This window comes from Hypomesus nipponensis, chromosome 1, assembly GCF_054491055.1.
Source record: "Hypomesus nipponensis isolate SF chromosome 1, ASM5449105v1, whole genome shotgun sequence".
Lineage (NCBI taxonomy): Eukaryota > Metazoa > Chordata > Actinopteri > Osmeriformes > Osmeridae > Hypomesus > Hypomesus nipponensis.
This window is the reverse complement of record NC_140361.1, coordinates 205,280-225,993: the sequence shown is the minus strand read 5'-3', so window position 1 is coordinate 225,993 and position 20,714 is coordinate 205,280. Positions and strand designations below refer to the sequence as shown.

At 47.7% G+C, this 20,714-nt stretch overlaps 1 protein-coding gene across 1 annotated transcript in view; it reads left to right on the top strand.

Annotated features, from left to right (window-relative positions):
- Positions 1-10,846, top strand: part of pigg (phosphatidylinositol glycan anchor biosynthesis class G (EMM blood group)) — a 28,823-nt gene extending 17,977 nt beyond the window's left edge. The window contains exons 8-13 of the mRNA XM_084670047.1: positions 268-552; positions 1,022-1,422; positions 3,848-4,039; positions 5,967-6,276; positions 7,822-7,985; positions 9,510-10,846. Of these exons, the coding sequence (XP_084526173.1) occupies positions 268-552; positions 1,022-1,422; positions 3,848-4,039; positions 5,967-6,276; positions 7,822-7,985; positions 9,510-9,729 (1,572 nt within the window). The 3' untranslated portion in view covers positions 9,730-10,846. The remainder of the gene's footprint in view (positions 1-267; positions 553-1,021; positions 1,423-3,847; positions 4,040-5,966; positions 6,277-7,821; positions 7,986-9,509) is intronic.
- The last annotated feature ends 9,868 nt before the right edge of the window (positions 10,847-20,714 follow it).

The following is a 20,714-nucleotide window of genomic DNA, read 5'->3' as shown; positions in this document are numbered from 1 at the left end:
TCTGAGGGACCAGGAAGGAGGAAGAAGGAGCTGTTTTCACAAGGAAAGTTTGACAGTGAGCTGTTCATCTCTGAGGAGAGCCAAGGACAAGCTTGTGATGTTCTCTTCTCTCCCCTTTGTGTATGTGTGTGGTGTGTCTGTGTGGTGTGTGGTGTATGTGTGTGGTGTGTCTGTGTGGTGTGTCTGTGTGGTGTGTGGTGTGTCTGTGTGGTGTGTGGTGTGTCTGTGTGGTGTGTCTGTGTGGTGTGTGTATGTGTGTGTCTCCAGTCCGTGCTGCTGCTGCTGCTGGCCCTGCCGGAGGCTCTGGGTGGCTCGGGGGAGGTGGAGGTTCCTGTGAGGGCCGCCCTGCTGGCCCCGCCCTGCTACCTGCTCTCTCTGCTGCTCTGCTCCGCCCACGTGCTGCTCTGCACTTCCGCCCAGGCCTCCTGCTACTCCTGCAGTCTCCCCTGGGGCCTGGTGTTCCCAGCACTGGCCTTCTCCTCAGCCCTGCTCTGCATACTGCTCTCCATGGCAACTAGGAGGCTTCCCCTGGGAGCAAAGCCCCCTGGGAAGGTGAGTTTTTTCCCCTCCTTCTATTAAGCACCATCACTGGCACTGGCACTCCGATAGTCTGCTGGGATCTCAGCAGTAGAATGAACATTTATACAACCTGGAGGCCCTCCTGCTGATGATATCTGCTGAAAGAGAGATAACCCTACTAAAGCAGCCTGCCAGGGAATCTGATAAACCCAACTTCTGTGTGGCAATTTCAGGAAAATGCCACAGGGATTCAACTCTTTCAGGCTCTGCAAAGCATGTTTTGTTATTTTTGTGTTTTTTTTGCTGTAATTTTGTTCTCTCAATATGGGGGTTAGACTGTACCACCTGTATGTAGGGGGTTAGACTGTACCACCTGTATGTAGGGGGTTAGACTGTACCACCTGTATGTAGGGGGTTAGACTGTACCACCTGTATGTAGGGGGTTAGACTGTACCACCTGTACTGCATGTAAGGGGTGTGTTCCTCCCTGCTTCCTCCCCAGTCGCCGGTGCGAGGCGTCTGGAGCGTGTCGGAACTGGAGGCTCTGCTGCTGCTGGGCACAGCCGGACACACCCTCAGCCTGGCGGCCAGCAGCTTTGTGGAGGAGGAGCACCAGACGTGGTACTTCCTGCTCAGCACGCTGTGCCTCGCCCTCTTCCAGGATGTCTGCCGCACCTACTTCCGAGAGCCCAGGGGGCCCGTGGACCCCCTACTGCCCTGCTCCGAGGAGCCCCTGGCCCCCATTTCCGCAGACCCCCTGGAGGGGAAGGGTGCGGGAGCAGAGAGGTGGCTTGCGCTGGCCACCCCGGTTGTCACGCTGGGCTGCTGCCGGCTGCTGCGCTCCCTCAACCAGACGGGGGTGCAGTGGGCCCATCTGCCCGACCTGGGCCACTGGCTTAACAGGTGATTTTCTCCACTCTACGCTACCCCCTCATCCTCCTCTCCTCTCCATCCCCTTATCCTCCTCTCCCTCCCCTCATCCCCCCTCCCCCTTCAGAAGAGGAGCAGAGGGCCAGGTGGCTGGTCTGTTCACCTGGACACATTCTACCGTGAAGTGTGCTCAGGCCAGAACTGGAAGCAGATCCAGTTAACCAGCCTGTGTCTGTATACTGACTGGGTCTGGGTCTGTATACTGTCTGGGTCTGTATACTGACTAGGTCTGGGTCTGTATACTGTCTGGGTCTCTATACTGACTAGGTCTGGGTCTGTATACTGACTAGGTCTGGGTCTGTATACTGTCTGGGTCTGTATACTGACTAGGTCTGGGTCTGTATACTGTCTGGGTCTGTATACTGACTAGGTCTGGGTCTGTATACTGTCTGGGTCTGTATACTGACTAGGTCTGGGTCTGTATACTGTCTGGGTCTATAAACTGACTAGGTCTGGGTCGGTATACTGTCTGGGTCTATAAACTGACTAGGTCTGGGTCTGTGTGTTGAATAACTGAATACGTTTTAGCCCTAACCCTTGTCCAACACAGATTCCTCACATTTACATTTATGCATTTAGCAGACACTTTTATCCAAAGCGAGAGAGAGCTTTACAAAAGAGCATAGGTCACTGATCATAACAACAAGGTAGTCCCAAACATTGCAAGCAGCCAAAACATAAAGCATACATTGTGAAAAAACTAAAAAAGTGCCAAAGGGAAGAACCATAAGAGCATGCAGTTATACACGTTACAAATTAAAACAACATGAACCACAAAAAGTGCAAGACTGTACCTGTAGAAGAACAATCAACAGTAAAATATTTCACAGCGAGTACAAGAGTTAACTTCATAATAACTAACCTACAAGAGCACAAGTCTCTCAATAAGAGAAAAAACTATCATCAGGTCCAATCAAGCATTCCTATGTACCGTTGTACTCCCGGAACAAGTGTAATTTGAGCCTTTTTTTGAAAGTGGGAAGACAGTCAGTGTCCCAGATGGAGGTGGGGAGCTGGTTCCACCATTGGGGGGCCAGGCAGGAGAAGAGCCTGTGTTGGGACCGGGTGGTCTTGAGCGGTGGGACTACCAGGCGGTTGTTTGAAGAAGACCGTAGGTGAGGGGTGGGGGTGAAAGGCTGCAGGAAAGACTTGATGTAGTCGGGTGCAGTCCCGTTCACTGCTCGGAAGGTCAGTACCAGGGTCTTGAATCTGATACGGGCGTTGATGGGTAGCCAGTGGAGAGAGATGAGGAGCGGGGTAACATGGGAGCGTCTGGGTAGATTGTAGACCAGGCGGGCCGCTGCGTTCTGAATCCTCTGAAGAGGGCGGGTTGCACATGCTGGGAGACCAACGAGCAGCGAGTTGCAGTAGTCCAACTTGGAGAGGACCAGTGCTTGGACTAGCAGCTGGGTGGAGTGCTCAGACAGGTCCTTATGATCCTGGACTCTAAAATCACCTATCTGGTATCTTGTTCTAGCTTGTCTCTTCATAAGGCTTAATACATATCTTCTAAGGCCTGTTTACAGTACATTAGAAACCACGTGATTTCTGGAGATAATAAATATCTGATCTAAGAAGACTCTTGGTACCAGAGAGACTCAGAGTGAAGGAGAGCGTTAGATAACAAGTAGAGATGCACTCTTCTTTATCCAAGCTGAGAGCAGAGAAAGCTTTCCATTAGCTTGTGTGGCTCAGGGTGGAAGTCTTCTGCAACATAATGACAGTGGTTCCTTGCAGTGAGGTTATGAATAAAAGCACCTGGACAAGAACTAAGAGCTGCTGTCTGAGTCACATCCTGTCTGCTCTGCAGGTACCAGCTCAGCCTGTAGGAGTCTGTCACTCTGGGGGGAGAGCTAATGCTGATGTCTGCCGAGATAACAAGCCGTAATAGTCTCTTTCAAATGAATTTCCGCAGATTTCTATCAGATTGTGAACGTCATGAAGGATCTGCTTAACCTTCAGCAAAGGTGTCATCAGGAGAATGTTCTGAAGAAGCAGGCAAAGCAGGGCGAGGCTGTGTGGTTGGTAGCTTGTGGTTGTTCCTGGGTTGTTGGTGAGGTTTTGATTGTTCCTGGGCTCTCCTGCAGGTCAGAGTTTGTCTCTGTGCTCATCTGACCTCCCTCCATTACTGCCTCCCCCCTCGTCTCCTCTGCCTATGGTCTGAATAATGAGGCTGCTCTGGTATGTGTCCCCAGCTGCTTGGTGCTTTACACCCTGCAGCCTAATGAAGGCTTCTCCTGTTTGCTGCAGTACCCAGGACACTGGTTTGATTTCTGTTTAGCAAGCAGAACATGGCAGCTCCACAACAAGCTTTTAGGTTAGAAGTTGTGTGTGAGTACAGACATGTCCTTTGCCTCGAGAGGATTAACGGACAACTTGTCTTTCTTCTCCTCCACAGCTCGGAACACAAGACAGCTCTCTCCCTCCTGGCTGCGTTTTCATTGGCTCTCATCTACTTCCTGGTCCAGCGGCGCTGCTCCTGGGTGTCCAGGGTGGCGCTGGCGCTCGGCCTTCTGGGAGTCTTCAGTTACCGCGCCGCTGTGGGAAACGTCTTGTTCCCATGGCAACATGCTGGCAGAAACATGTCTAAGTAAGTTATTATTATTATTCAGTATTGTTTTGTTTACCATTAGTGTAGAATATTTGAGTACATCAGAACGTGCAGTGTATGTAAGACCAAAGGATAGAGGTTGGAGTCCGGGGGTGGACATCTGGGGGCCTAGGGGGCGGTGGGGGCAAGGGGGGTCTTGGGGGCAAGGGGGGCCGTCGGGGGGCTTGGGGGTGGCGGAACTAGGGGGGGGGCGGGGGGCCGAGGGGGGCTGGGGGGCAGGGATCATTACACAGCAAAACAGTTAGAGGACTCAAGCTCGAGGATCATTGAGCTGTTGTTCACCAGCCCCTTGGATGATAAATGGATCAATTAGTCGGTTGATCGCTTTGTTTACTCCCTTGCTTGTAATCACCATGAGGAGCTTCTCAGCGGAGAGACCTTGTCTCCCTACAGACAGATAACCAGTCGGCCAGATAACCAGATAACCACTGAGTGCAGTCAGCCAGATAACCTAGCTCCCTCCAGGACAGGTCCCTCTGTCAGCTCCCTGGGAGCAGTAAGGACTGATGGGCTGGAGTGTGGAAGTGACAGGTGGGCTGCCTCCAGCCCCCTGGTCATTAATCACCCCAAGAAGTTGTTCCCGCTGTCCCGGCCCCCCTCCTAGTCCTCCTGGGGAGCGTCTGCAGGACTGTGTTAGCAGCTCCTGGGGAGCGTCTGCAGGACTGTGTCTGCAGCTCCTGGGGAGCGTCTGCAGGACTGTGTCTGCAGCTCCTGGGGAGCGTCTCCTCCTGTGTGTCCAGCCGGGCATGAGATGAGACTGTGGTTTGCATAGACCGCGACGTAGCTACTGAATCCCATTCCCGCACGCCTGCTGCTGCCTAGTGATGCCTGGTGATGCCTGGTGATGCCCTGTGATGCCTGGTGATGCCCTGTGATGCCCGGTGATGCCCTGGTGATGCCCTGGTGATGCCCTGTGATGCCTGGTGATGCCCTGTGATGCCTGGTGATGCCTGGTGATGCCCTGTGATGCCTGGTGATGCCCTGTGATGCCTGGTGATGCCCTGTGATGCCTGGTGATGCCCTGTGATGCCTGGTGATGCCCTAGTGATGCCCTAATGATGCCTGGTGATGCCCTGTGATGCCTGGTGATGCCCTGTGATGCCCTAGTGATGCCCTAGTGATGCCTGGTGATGCCCTGTGATGCCCTAGTGATGCCCTAGTGATGCCTGGTGATGCCCTAGTGATGCCTGGTGATGCCCTGTGATGCCCTAGTGATGCCCTAGTGATGCCTGGTGATGCCCTGTGATGCCCTAGTGATGCCTGGTGATGCCTGGTGCAAATATAGAGAATTGTGGATGTTGTTTTTTGGATTTGATAGACAAGCGGTCCGAGGAGGTTTCGGGTTGGATGTTTGAAAATAAACAGTTTACAGAAGTTCTTAGTCTTAGACTTAGTCCAGTCGTTATTTTCAGCGCGGCATGTTTCCGGTCCTGCCCAGGGGGAGCGTCTCCCTGGTCGTTGTGTTGCCATGGAGACGAGGTGTGTGATCTGGGCCTTTGGTTCTCATTGTTCAATCAGTGCGGTGTTGCCTTGTCTCCATGGTTACGTTTCAGAGGCCTGTGTGCCAGTGTTGTATGGAGAGCTAGCCAAGAGACATCTAGCACCACTACCTGCTGCGGACTGTAGAAAAAACACTGTTGATTACCTGGGCCCCAATCAGGACACAGGGCATAGTCCCACTTTCAGTCACCACCATGTGCAGGGCCGCCACACCACTAAAGTGTTATCATTAAAGTTACTTCCGATAAAGGAATATGAAACATTCCCATCACCCAGCCATTAGGCGTGCACGTAACAGTGTGTGTGTATGTTTACTCGTGTGTGCGTGTGTACATGTGTATGTGTACATGTGTGCGTGTTGCTCTGTGGTAAACACGTGACTGACAGCGGCCCCTCCTGTTGCCAGGGGAACGGTGGAGGCACGCTTCGTGTACGTTTTTGTTCTGGGCATCCTGTTCAGCGGCTCCAGGGACCTGCTGCGCTCGCAGGTGGTCTCGGCTGACGCCCGCCTGAAGAGCAGGGGCTTGTGGGAGCTGTACAGCGGGGTGGTGCTGCTGGTGGCCCTGCTGCTGCGACCCCACAACCTCCCGGTGCTGGCCTGCTGCCTGCTGGTCCAGACACTCATGGCCCGGTTCATCTGGAGCCCGCTGCACTACCGCCCTGCTCACACCAGCGTCATGCACTACTGGTTTGGACAGGCCTTCTTCTACTTCCAGGTCAGCAGGAACATGCAGCTATCTGACCCTCTCTCTGTTCCACTCACCCTTTCATCCTAACCTCCCTAACCTCCACCTCACCCGTCCTCCTCTCCATTCACCCTCTTCCTCTCCTCACACTCTCCCCTCTCCTCCTCACCCTTTTCTCCTGCCCCCATCATCCTCTTCCTCTCCCTGGCTTCCTCGCCCTCTATTTGCTGAGGAGAAAGTAGGTCCTCTTCCTTCTGAGCCAGGCTGATGAGGACCACTTGAGATCTCTCACCTGTGTGCTTCCCAATGCAAGTGTGTGTGTGAGTGTGTGAGTACAGTATGTGTGAATGAGAAAGTTGATTTTTGTGGAGGTCAGGGTAACCCCACCAAGCAGCTTTCCTCGATGGTCCTGTTCTCTCCTCTCCTTCTCTCTCCTCCTCTCCTTCTCTCTCCTCCTCTCCTGTCTCCTCCTTAGAACATTTTAGATGCACCTCAGTGTTTCTACCCTTGAGGGGTGATGACCATCTCTGCTGTAAAGTCGTTAGCAGCATTGAGGGGTCAGGAATCTGCCACCACCACCAATTACCTCTTCAGCCGTCCAGCCGTGAAATTATAGACTGGAGTGCTGGCGTTATGGAACAGCAGTATTGGCATTCTCTTCAAAGACCTGGCCCACTCCAGGCATCGCTGAACAGCCAATGTTCCGGCCTCTGATTGGTCCCCCAACGGTTGGCTGTCTGGGGCTTTCATGATTGAGCGATTACATTGATCCACCAGAATAGTGTCTGTTGTTCTGTGGGCTTTGAAATGGATATTCATGACATGATCAAGCTGGTTGTGTCCCAGAAATTCTCTTTTTCGTTCACTCTCATTCACACATGTACTGGACACACACACACACACACACAGGTGAGACATGTGTACTGAGCCTCATCAGCCTGGCTCAACTCGTGTGTGAGTGGATAGATCTGTACGAGCCATCACTCCTGAGGGAGAGGAGAGAGGAGGAGGAGAGGGAGGAGGAGAGGGAGGAAAGGGAAGGTGAGAGGGAGGGAGGGAAGAGGGAGAGAGGGAGAGAGAGAGGGAGGAGGAGGAGGAGGAAAGGGAAGGTGAGAGGGAGGGAGGAGGAGGGAGAGAGGGAGAGAGAGAGGGAGGAGGAGGAGGAGGAAAGGGAAGGTGAGAGGGAGGGAGGAGGAGGGAGAGAGGGAGAGAGAGAGGGAGGAGGAGGGACAGAGGGGGAGTTAAAAAGAGAGAGAGGGAGAGAGAGGGAGGAGGAGGGACAGAGGGGGAGTTAAAGAGAGAGAGAGGGAAAGAGGGAGGAGGAGGGACAGAGGGGGAGTTAAAAAGAGAGAGAGGGAGAGAGAGGGAGGAGGAGGGACAGAGGGGGAGTTAAAAAGAGAGAGAGGGAGAGAGAGGGAGGAAGAGGGACAGAAGGGGGAGTTGAAAAGAGAGAGAGGGAGAGAGAGGGAGGAGGGTTTGAGAAGGAGCAGGAAGAAGGCCTCCTTCCTCTTCATGGCCAGTGTCTGTGCCCATTTATCAGGAGAGTTTCCTGGGAAGGTCTGTGTGTGTCCGCAGGGTAACTCCAACAACATCGCCAGCGTGGACATCTCTGTAGGCTTCGTGGGTTTGGAGAGTTACGTGGAAGCTCCTGCCATCTTCCTCACCGCCCTGACCACCTACGCTGGGCCTCTGCTCTGGGCCTGCCACCTGCTGTACTACCTCAGCACTCACTCTCACAGGTCAGCCCTCCTCTTCCTCCTCTGCCACCTTTCTGTTGATTGGTTGATCCACAGAGGCAGCTGTTCCTAACCATGAGGCTGAATCACTAGAGTGGAAAATCACAACTCAGAACATTTTAATGAAATTATACATTTCACGTCCTTCCAGGTTAGAGGATAGGCCTGTGTTATCTGGAGGTAGACGTGATGGTGTGATGTGTTCCACTACTTGCAGGCCAGCTTAGTAGCACATACAAAAGGTATTCTGATTGATTTAAAATGCTCTCTAAACCAGTTATTCAAAGGTTGCTAGACAAAAAACTACGTTATTCATGAGTGGGAATAACTTAGTTTCCCAGCCTCCCCCCCCAGCCTTGATAAACGAGTCTGAGCCTCTGACCGAGTCTGAGCCTCAGTCTGACCCCATCCAGCTCATTAGCTCCAGCTCCGTCAGCAGACCAGACTGGAGATGGACTCTGATCAATAACTCCCAGTCTAAACCCACAAAGAGAGTTGGAGTGGGCGTTGAGAGGTCTGTGTGCGTGTAACAGAGAGACAGTAGGACCAAACATTGCACTACATTTCACATCAACAAGAGCATAAACATGGCTTTGGAGATGGTAACTAGCCCTAACACATTGGAGATGGTATTAGACTTGCAAATGGTCTGGAATTGCTATTTTGTAAGCAAGTATCTGTGGCACATATGCATAATGAACCAAAACATCTTCAACCAGTATCAAAGGTTTTTGACAATAGTACTTTTTGCTGATTCAAACACCTGTTTGAATACAATCTTTAACCCCAAACCTAACACTAAACCCAACCCTCACCCTCACCCTAACCCTGACATGCTGACTGGTGTCTTTGGTGTGTCTAAGCTGAGACAGACATCTGGCTCTGGAGGCTTGAAAATGAGTCAGACCCTGCTTCCTGATAACCAGGATGGTGGGCATGCTGTGTTTGTGTGAGGGTGTGTGTAAACATTCAAATGTATGCATGTATATATTTATATATATATACAATATAGTCGTGGACACTGGAGCCCCGGAAAGGCCGGCCTGTTTTCATTGCTGCTTGTGGGTTTAATTCAAGGACTGCCCTCTAAGGTCATCTGTCCTCCTGCTGCTAGTAGCACACAGACTAGATGTGAATAGATATGAGGCTGTTTAGAAGGTTGCAGGGCCTTGTGCAGCAGTCAGGCAGAGGCTGTATCTTGTCTGTTGCCTGCTTGTCTGACCCCCTCAGGGCTGTCTGTGGACCAGACACATGGTGCAGAGCAGCTATCCTCATGAAACACAACATGTACATTTTGACATGTTTGGAAAGAGACATGAAGAACAGGAGGACTTTTTATTCAGTTATATGTTTCTCCTCCTCTGTCCGCTACTCCCCTTCCCTTTAGACTAGTCATTGTCTCCTCCTGTTTTCCTTCTTTCAAACTTTGTGTCCTTTTTTCCCTCCATCTTACCTTCTGTTAATATTTATATTTATATTATCATTCATATTTCTTGTCTTGTCTTTTCCCCTCCTCTCCTGCTTCAGGAGTTCAGTGGGGCTGGGTCATGGCTGCTACTGCTTGGCGGTGCTGCGGTCTGTTCCCGTGGCGACCTACGTGGTTCTGGTGACAGTGCTGCGGTACCACCTGTTCATCTGGAGCGTTTTCTCCCCCAAGCTGCTGTATGAAGCGCTACACACGGTCATCACCGCCGGCCTCTGCCTGCTCTTCACCACCATGGAGCAGAGACACCCCAGCAGAGCCTAGCTCTGCTGCTCTGCCTGGGGGGGGACTGGAAGGGAAGGGCTGGGGACTGGGTTTGGGGGACTGGACAGAACCAAGGACCCTCTCCCTGGTGGACAAGAGGCATGACGCATAAGGAACAGTGTGGATGGGACTGAAGTTCTGAGAATGTGTTTGGAAAAGCAATATACTTGATGACAGTTTTTGTAATAAATGCAGATGTCTAAAATCTGGATGTGTTATTGTGGGACTGACGGACTGCAGATTGCAGGGTTGGTGTTCCAATAATATTACTGTTGAAGGAGCACATTACTTCTGGCAGGGGCGCATACTTTTATGGAATTATTTGAATGTTATTTTTGTGTGTTTTTTTGTGCAGCGCAGTAGTGGAGCGTTCACCTACCTCTATTACTCTAGTCTCCTTCATAGTAGCTTCAGTAAGATTCCACTCTTGCACTCTGTAAGTCAAGCCATCGATATAATGCATTTTTTGTCAACAATTATATTTTATTCCAATCAAGAAGGACATGATTAGGTTAATCAGGTTAATATCAGATTCTGATATTCTATTAATTATCTTTTAATTGTGTAGTGTAAATCTTTCTTTCACTGAGAACTTCAATGGGGTGATATTTTGGAATACTATTTGTTTGTTTACAGATTACCTTTTGAATAGAGCTTGAAAGTAAAACAATAATAATAGATTCACTGGGTGAATCTTGTTGTAAATGTTCATATACTGTCTTGCTTGAAGGTTCCTTTATTTCTTTTACTTTAATCTTATTAATTTGGTGTGATTTCCTTTCATTTATTGTCCATGTACCTGCGCTTGTGTTAAAACTTTCCTCAAGACAGATCCAGAGTGTCAGTGTTTCTACATAGTAATCGATTTAGTTTATTATTGATGGGCACATTAACTTATTGGACAAAGGGCTGTGCAGAGAATGTGATGAATCAGTTATGCCGCAGCTATCTCCTGTGTGATTTTCTAATGACGGAAATTTAGTACATTAGCTTTTGGATCATATTTCTGTCATTTTTTGAGGGTGAAATGTCATGAATAATCTGACATCAGCACGTCTTTACTCTGGGAGAACTGTTTCTTTCATCCAAATAAAACATGCAAATGTGAGCTCTCTTACATGTCCGCATTGCTGTTTTTACTTGACATAAACATGTTTCTGTGAAGGAACTTTCCATGTTAATCTAGTGTTCTTTAAAGGGGCGATTGATTGCAAAACCAATTTTACCTTGTCATAGTTGAATAACGACAGTTTGGTGGGTAAAATGAACATACAGTTAACCTCAAAGTCCATTGACACCTCTTTCCTATGCAAATCTCAAAACGAACAAAATTGGCTGTAAAATACTAGCTTTTCAGCAAAGCCACCGGACTGACGTCAGTCCGGGGACCGCCTTTTTTTGGCTCTGGTCTGTATCTTTGTCACGCCCCAAAATGTACATCCAGACCAGCCCACTCACTGGTGTTCTTGCCCAGTCCGAGGTAGCGTAGATCTCCGATGCTAGTTTAGCTGCGCGCTGCTCTGTGTAGGCTACTTCGAAGCAATAACAAAGAATAACGTTTTGAAGTATAACAAGGATATTGAAAATGGACCACGGTCATAAATGCTGTGTTCCAGGCTGTACAGGGAAGGCTAACACTCACAGTCTTCCCAAGGAGCCAAACATTTGACAGGCATGGCTGCTGTTTGTCTATGAGAAAATCCCAGCGAAGTTTGACACTCAATTATTCATTTGCTCTGAACATTTCACCCCAAGACAGTTTTGACAACCTTGGACAATTTCAAGCAGGATTTGCTAAGAAGCTGAACCTGAAAAGTTGTGCTGTTCCGACCATACGCTCATCGCAACCGCAAGCTGTAAATAGGCTACAGTATGATTTTGTCGCTAACAGTTATTAGCAATGCAATGCATAGGTAGAATGCTAAATACCTTACTAAACACATCAACATACTTTAGCCAATTTAGCAAATGACTCTAGCTAGTTGAATCTAATCTAGACTAGCTGTAGTCGGCATTAGAAGGGAAGCTTCTGAAAAAATAGCCAAAAAAAGAATAGCCTTTTGCCAACACCAGTCTAGATTATTTATTTGAAAGAACTGGAGAAAGGCAGGTGCTAGATACGAGATACGTTAGCATTGCTAATAACTGTTACCGAAAAAATCATACTACAGCTTGCGGTTGTGATAAACGGTCAGAACGCACCTCTTTTCAGCAACAGCTTCATGGCAAATCCTGCTTTACATTGTCCCAGGTTTTCAAAACAGTCCTTGGTGAAATGGTTCGCGCAAATGTGTCGATGGTCGAACTGCACAGGGATCTTCTACGCTACGGAATAGACAAACATCAGCCATGCCCGTCTAGTCAATGTTAGCTAGAGTCTAGCCCATCTGCTTTTTATTAACGCTAATTTGCAAGGAATGCAAGAACAGCTAGATAGCGAAAACACCTAGACTGTAGGCATATAAACTAGTTTAGCTTGCTAACGCAAGAGCATAGGTAGAATGTGTGATGATTTAGCCTAGTTAATTTAGCCTGACGTTGTCATACTCATAATTTTCTAGTCAGAATATGAGTCTGAGAACTCTCCATTGGCCTGTGAGTATGGGGCGTGTTTCAACCGAACTCGTAAAACAATTGCCTCTTCGCTCAATTGGATACACCTACAACCAATCAGAGCAACGTAGTATGTTGTTTGTTGAAAACAAATTCAACCCAAGCGCTCTTTGGTGACGTGGTTGATTACGTTACTGTTGGTCATCTGTCCATCATCGTATAAAGCCCGTCCTGACAATTTGATTGATCCGAACAGCTCCTGTTCGGACATAGTTTTTCCCCAACCGAGGTTCCCCAGACCCAACTTCCCGACCCAAAAAATGTTTGGGTGGGCGGGGCTAAATTGGGCTGGCAGCCAGGCTATGGTTTATTGGCAATGGGGCTAACATTGTTTCATGTTCCTGACTGTGTTTCATCCAAATAAATAACCTGTGATCTTATGTAAATATACAATTTACAATGCATGTTTGTCCAGATCTATTTTTCAGCAAGATAGCTAGAGCTAGCTAACTGAAGCTGAATTTGAATCACAATATAGTTTGGTTGCTAACCTGTAACGTTCTACCCACCTAAGTCAATCCAGTTTGCTTCGACAACAGAAGTGGAAACAAGTAACGTTATCATTTGAAATGATATCTAGTCAATCTGTTGAAAACAGTGTTGTGTAGACACAATAGATTTATTTGCGCATTTTTATTTCAAGTCTCCGCATTCGGTGTTTCAGTGAGTGCTGTTGGCCGTGTTGCGTTTTTGCTCCCCAGCTTCACTCGTTAAAAAACAACCAATCAGCGCGCAGCTCATCTAAATATTAATGAGCATACCATAAAAGGAGAAAAGCTTGTGTTTTTTCCCGGGAAAATTTCAGAGGATCTATCAGGGTGCATAGAACAGCACCTGGGCCATTTTCATCCCAACCAATGTTACATACCCTATTCGGAGACTTTAAGGAACAGTGTGAAATACCCAAAAACCCAGTCAATCGCCCCTTTAACACTTTGAGGATTGCCAGCGCCTCTAGTGGCACAGTACAAATGGCAGCTATTTCAGTTCCAGCTGCAAAGCTGTGGTGTAGTTGAGAACAAGGGCCTAAACGACAACAACCTGGGTTAAATCCAGCACAGAGCGCAGTGCGAAACACATCCATGGGCCCAGATCCCTGTAACCACAGCGCACTCCCCGACTGTCCAGATCCCCTCTCCCAACTGTCTTTCCAGGTACCCAACTGTCCCACCAGGAAAGGCTCAACCAAGAGTCTAAAAATAAATGTACCTTTTATCAGTTTTATTTATAAGTCAAGTTTTATTTATAAGTCAAAGAGCAAAACATTTAGCTGTAAGAAGATCCTTCAGACAGATTTAAACACAAGACCCCTCACACAGCAGGGGGTGAAACTGACTGTTTTCATTCCATTAAATAACTTGTGTTGTCATGTAAATCTATAATTCACGTAGGCTGGTATCTACAAAAGGCAGTCCTCCCTGACCTTTTTGATGTAGAATGGAGTGAAATACAACATTGTGCACACTGTCAGTGAGCGACCCGAGTCTGACTGATGCTAACGTCAAAACAGTGTAACGGGGACGCAGTCTCACTCAGATTGCCAGGTTTAAACAAATCACAAAAATAATCAGAGCAGCTGGCTAAAAGCAGAGTTTCCATATCTCCTGAAAGCTTCCCTGCTCAACTTTTTAGATGTAGAATCGACTGTAAAACTGTAAAATTATGAACTTAGTGACATGACGTGAAGACATGGTTCCCGCCGACTATACGGTCTACCGGGCGACATTCTCACTCAAATTTCAAGACTTTCGTGACCAAATCAAAATTCTGATGTGACAGATCAATGGGGAATCGCTTTCTCTCTTAAAGACTGTCCTCCTCGACCCTATTTGGCCTTTTTTAATCTGACTATTTGTATGATCCGTGTGGTCCTTTTGCCGTTTTAAATGCTATCCTTTCCCGGTTCTGCAACCACATTGTGCGCGCATCCTGAATGTTTACAAACAAATAATTGATCTATAGGCCACTGACCATTTACAATAAGTTGTTACGTCAACTATTAATTGGCAGCATTTATGCCATTTAGAACATGCTGTAAGTTGTATGCTAGTATATTCAAGTATGCTAACTTAATTTATTTAGGGGAAAAAGGACAAAAATACGTGCAATATTACATTAGCTATTAGACTATTACATTAACCTTCTCCGAAATATAGGGTTAGAATCTTGTTTTGGCCGGGGGGGGGAGTTCGGACAGACCTGCCCCCACTGCAAAAAAAAATCCTAGAGGGAACACTGAGTCAGTACTTCAACTTTCACCAGTTTTTTGAAACATGAGTATCTGTACTTCTACTTGAGTGAAGGATTTGTGTATTTTTGCCATCTCTGGGTATAACACTGCACTGTACCATCTCTAGATGACACTGCACTGTACCATCTCTGGATGACACTGCACTGTACCCTCTCTGGATGACACTGCACTGTACCATCTCTGCCCTCTGGAGATGCAACCAGCCTCGGAGGCTGAGTTACTGTCACTGTACCCCTCCCTCGGCTGCCAGCCTCCAACATCGAATCGCCTGCCAGATGGAAACTGGAAGAAAGCCAAAAGATTTACTGTTGGGAGAGAGAAACTGAGCTCTTTTCTTAAATACAGTATCTGCTGTTTATTGATTCAAGTGCAGCTGATCTGCAGCTGGTGTCCCCCCACTCACCTCTCCTGCTACCTGTCCCTGTTCACCTCCTCCTCTCCTCCTACCAGTCACTGTTCACCTCCTCTCCTGCTACCAGTCGCTGTTCACCTCCTCTCCTGCTACCAGTCACTGTTCATCTCCTCCTCTCCTCGTACCTGTCCCTGTTCACCTCCTCCTCTCCTCCTACCAGTCACTGTTCACCTCCTCTCCTGCTACCAGTCGCTGTTCACCTCCTCTCCTGCTACCAGTCACTGTTCACCTCCTCCTCTCCTCCTACCAGTCACTGTTCACCTCCTCTCCTGCTACCAGTCGCTGTTCACCTCCTCTCCTGCTACCAGTCGCTGTTCACCTCCTCTCCTGCTACCAGTCACTGTTCACCTCCTCCTCTCCTCCTACCAGTCACTGTTCATCTCCTCCTCTCCTCGTACCAGTCACTGTTCACCTCCTCTCCTCGTACCAGTCACTGTTCATCTCCTCCTCTCCTCGTACCAGTCACTGTTCACCTCCTCTCCTGCTACAAGTCGCTGTTCACCTCCTCTCCTGCTACCAGTCACTGTTCACCTCCTCCTCTCCTCCTACCAGTCACTGTTCACCTCCTCCTCTCCTCCTACCAGTCACTGTTCATCTCCTCCTCTCCTGCTACCAGTCACTGTTCATCTCCTCCTCTCCTCGTACCAGTCACTGTTCACCTCCTCTCCTGCTACCAGTTGCTGTTCACCTCCTCTCCTGCTACCAGTCACTGTTCACCTCCTCCTCTCCTCCTACCAGTCACTGTTCACCTCCTCCTCTCCTCCTACCAGTCACTGTTCATCTCCTCCTCTGAGGATGAGGAGTTTCTTCCTCCAGGCCATCCGTCTGCTTAATGTACAGGGTTGACATACTGCTGTGTGCTATTTATTCTATTTTATTTACTGTAATGTATTTATTTCTATTTTAATATCCATTCATGTCTTATGTCTTAGAATGGTTTGTCTCTCTTAGTACCCTTTTTATTTAATTAGGTGATAGCAGGTACACAAACACATTTCACTGCATATTGTACTATGTATAATCATGTATGTGACAAATAATAAAATCTTGAGATCTTGAATCCTGAATCTCCTGCTACCAGTCGCTGTTCACCTCCTCCTCTCCTCTCCTCCTACCAGTCGCTGTTCACCTCCTCCTCTCCTCTCCGGCTACCAGTCGCTGTTCACCTCCTCCTCTCCTCTCCTCCTACCAGTCCCTGTTCACCTCCTCCTCTCCTCTCTTCCTACCAGTTGCTGTTCACTTCACTAGGAGATGATCAATTAATCTCCCAGGCAGCCTCAGCACAGCGCTGGAAAAACAGGATTCTAGTACAGCACAGCCTTGGGTAAACAGGGTTCTAGTACAGCACAGCCTTGGGTAAACAGGGTTCTAGTACAGCACAGCCTTGGGTAAACAGGGTTCTAGTACAGCCACACAGGGATTAGGCAGTCTTGATGTTGTTTTACCACCAATGTGCGTCTGTCATGAAGACCAGCATAGGGGCGGAGTGTTCTGCCCCGTCAGGTATCACAGCTCACATCAATTTTCAAGGCTGCCCCCTCAGCCCCCCCCGGGGGGTGCGTGTGTGTCAGTGTGTGTGTGTGTGTCAGTGTTTGTGTGTGTGTCAGTGAGTGTGTGAGTGCTGAGGTCCTCCCAGGCTGGTGAAGGCTAGCCCCTGTGTTCTCTCCTTCAAGCTGCTCCACTCATTCCAGACGCAGCACATCAGCCCAGACGCAGCTTTAGAATACAGCATGAAATTGCAGTTGATTACCTGTCAGGGCAGTTAAACAGCATAGAAAATAGAGAGACCTGGGTCTGTACTGTCTGGCTTTGGGCTCCACAATAGGTTTGAGCTTGAATATTTCCTGTTGAGTGTGCAATACTTTAACCACACTACGGCTGTGACAAAATAAGGATAATAGATTGGATTTTGATACACGGCTCACTGTTGTTAGCCCCGCATATTGCAACACCAAACTTTTCACAAAGAGTAAGAATTATGCCGTGGAACCTCAGGATAAACAAATTACCCATGCCATCCCAACTTCATATTTAATTTATGGAATGCCTCGGTTCCTGACAAGGTTCATATTTATTCACATTATAACCCGGAGTCCCCATGCATAAGTCATGAGCTCAAACTCATTCTGAGTAGTTACCAGTTGTTCAGTGGAAGCCAGAGGGACCAGGAGGAGGGTGAACGGAGATGTGAATAAAGCTAGATGGACATTCTTCTTCTGTGTCAGACTCTGGCCTCCGGTACAAACCCTGTATGCAAACTAGAGCAGGTATTTGGAAACAAACTCATTGTTGGTATAACAAAGAAGCTCTGTGCGTACGCATGGCTTCCCTTGCATCCAGGAGCTCCGCTCTGGACGATAAGGAAGACAGTTTTCACCTTTCAACGGATGCAGCCTGACAGGAATCATTCTCATGCTAAACAAAATCATTTTGGGGAAGTTGACACTCCATTTTGTGGGTGCCGTCACCAAGTCCCCCGTGGCGGGTGGGGACTACACAGGAGCGTGGCGGGTGGGGACTACACAGGAGCGTGGCGGGTGTTCCCTGAACACAGTAGGGCGGTCCCCGAATAAGATTTTCTTTGGTTGACCAAGACTCGACTAAAACGTCTGAAAATCGACTAATCAAACTTTGAAATGCTTTTTTTTTCAGTCTGATCAGGCTTTTTTTTTTTTTCGGTCAGCACGATCAGGTCACAGGCGGTTGTTGATTGGTACTGAGAGAATGACATACTGCTGCCCTAAGACAAGGCTAGGCATGGCCAGATCATTGGCTCACAGTATAATTAAAGTTTGTCAGGCAGGATTTAGAATGCCATCAGAAAACAGAAGAAGGGACATGATCCAGACCAAAGGCTGGGTCCTTATCAAACTCTCCATGGTAATTGAATGTGTTGACTTAAGCTCCTTTAGTTACCTCCATCCTAATACCAGTGGGGGAAAGGGGGCTGGAGCAAGCTGAGGCATCTCAGATTGTGAATTACTGTGGTCAAGACACTTGATCTGTTTTACATTAAGCATGAAAGGTGCCTTTGTGTGTGGCTGTAAGCATCCAGATTGGCAGGTCTGTCTCTGGGGGCAGCATGTCTGGGTGGAGTTAGCCTGCCCGCCAAGTTCCTCAACCACAGCATGCATTGACACGCTCAGAGGTTTTACAAAGCAGCAAACTGATCATCTCTATGAAACTGCGCTTCTTTGTTTTTGACCTCATCAAAAAGTGGAGCAGGTCTTTTTCTCTCTGCCCACCCCACGCATTCCTCAAGTTCACCCTGCAACAAGACAGAGGAACTATAGACAATCACAGGCAAGCAGATGCTTATCCACAGCTCCAAGACGGCTTGTTCAGAGGCTGTCTTGTTCTGAGGCTGACAGTTGGAAAGGCCCAGGTCACCACAGAGATAGCAGCCCTCCTGGATTTGGAGACAGTCCTTTATTGTACAAAAGATCAATTCTGTCTCGCTCCATTTGCTCTCTGCGTCGGCCCACTTTGTTCCTTCAGATCCTCTTAGCAGGAAGTGAAAAGTGATGATGTCACTCAGACCTGCAAACCTACAAGCCAAGTGGATTAGCTCACATTAAGCCCAGTGTTCACTCAGCCTGATAAATGAATATGTTTCAGTAAGTAACACAGTCTGATATGGGAAGTGGTAGGTTTTGAACCATTTGTTGTTTGGAAAACTGGAAGCTGGCAGCACCCCTCAACTATAATATTGGAGACTGGGGTTGATTTGTTACACTGATTAATTTACTTGATTGCAAGTAGCAAAGTGGGTGTCTTAAAAATAATAAATCATGTCATATTGGATGAGACCCTGAGCCACTAGATATGGAGTTTCTACTGTGCTTGCTCTTAGTGTGTCAGCCTGCCACCTCTTAAGATATCCAGCCTGGTTTCCTCTCCACTTTTTTGGGTGAAGCCGCAAAAGAGGCTTCTGGGTAATATGCTAATCAACCTAACACAACAAAATACATGTTATCCCTGTTGTTAGTGCAATCACTGATCACTTACTATTTTTACACCTGTCCAAGTTAGCCTGTTAAAATTCCATATGCGACACATTTATTTATTTTGACACCATAATATTGTTCACCTTTCTTACTAAATTGCTTTTAATTACTTTTGACGTTTCAAATCTAACTCTAAAACTGAGAAAGTTATAGATTCCAAAGATGAAGAAAAGAAAACTAAAATATGCACAACAATAACGTGCACCCTAACAAGGCTAATGGCCTGGAAGCACACACAAGGGTAATGAACCACATTTTGTCCACGGAAATGCACATTGTTGGCTTTCAGAAGGCACTGGAACGCCTCCAAAGGGAACTGTTCCTGGCAGCTCTGCACAGTGTGTTTAATGAAAGGCTTTTAGGGAGGATTGATTTTATCTAAGTGTAGTTTTTTTTACCCTTCAAAAATGTTACCCAGAATGGGAAGCAGAGATACTGAGGTATGTACCACCCTCAGCACATACAGTACCCGCAATGCCCTGCCTTCCTCGGCTACCACAGGTAGACTAGAGGATACCAGACCACAGGTAGACTAGAAGATACCCGACCACAGGTAGACTAGAGGATACCAGACCACAGGTAGACTAGAGGATACCAGACCACAGGTAGACTAGAGGATACCAGACCACAGGTAGACTAGAGGTCTACCTAACCCTCCCTGCAGCATAATCACCCCATCACTCTGGGATATGCAAGTCAGCCTTTTCTTCTTTGTGTGGACATAGTAGGCCTAACGTTGGCTGCATCATTAAACTAATGCAACTTCACTATCCAAGAAAGCACCTTTGATCAGAACAAAAAAAAGCCAAAGATGAAAAACTCTAGTTAACATTTCAACCTGCATTCGCTGTTTATCAGCTACAGTAGCACAAAGCATGATCTTGACTACAGTGCGTGTCCACAACAGCGGAGCGGGGCGTCGGCTTCAATTATCGGATTGGTTTCTTGTTTTTTGTAACGTACCAACCGTTGGTCATGGTAAACATTTCAAGGTTTCGGTTTCAAGACGGATGAGAAACGTATCGTGTGTGGCTGGCTGCACAACCAGTCCTGTTCAGAACGAAGTTACTTAATGTGACGAGCCTGAATTTAAATTACATTAAAATAAAAATGCATGGTGAAGGGTTGCCGATGTTGTGTGTCTGGTATATTTTTATACTTTTAAATTCAGTCTTGTCACATTACAGTGGTGACTGTTCTGTGCCATTGCTATCTCACTAGCCCAGCCGACACACGACTGGTTAAGTGACCGGTGGCATAAAATGTAGTCTACTATAATCGTGTACTAGTAAAATATTGTGTAAAAATGTTGTGTAAAAGTGGTATTTTGATCAATATTGTGAGTACATTAACCCAACAGTGACCTCAGAGAATTACATGCCCCGAGCGTGGTGTAGCCTAGCCTACTGTAGTGTAGGAAGGCAAGCGGTGCAGAGCGTTAAAAAACGCTGTAGTGGACACGTAGGGTAGGCTAGTAAACTCAACTGTTAAAAGCGATTAAACTCAACTGTTTAAGCAAAGTAAACTAAACTGTTTAAGGCTAGTAAACTCAACTGAGAACAAGGCACCAAAATCATGAATCATGAATTTACTTTAAATAGGCTCAAAAGCACTAATATACCCAATGGAGATAATTAGCTACTTTCTGTTAGTGTTTTATGTTTGCAGGCTAAAAGTAGCACTGGTTTTCATTAAAATAATT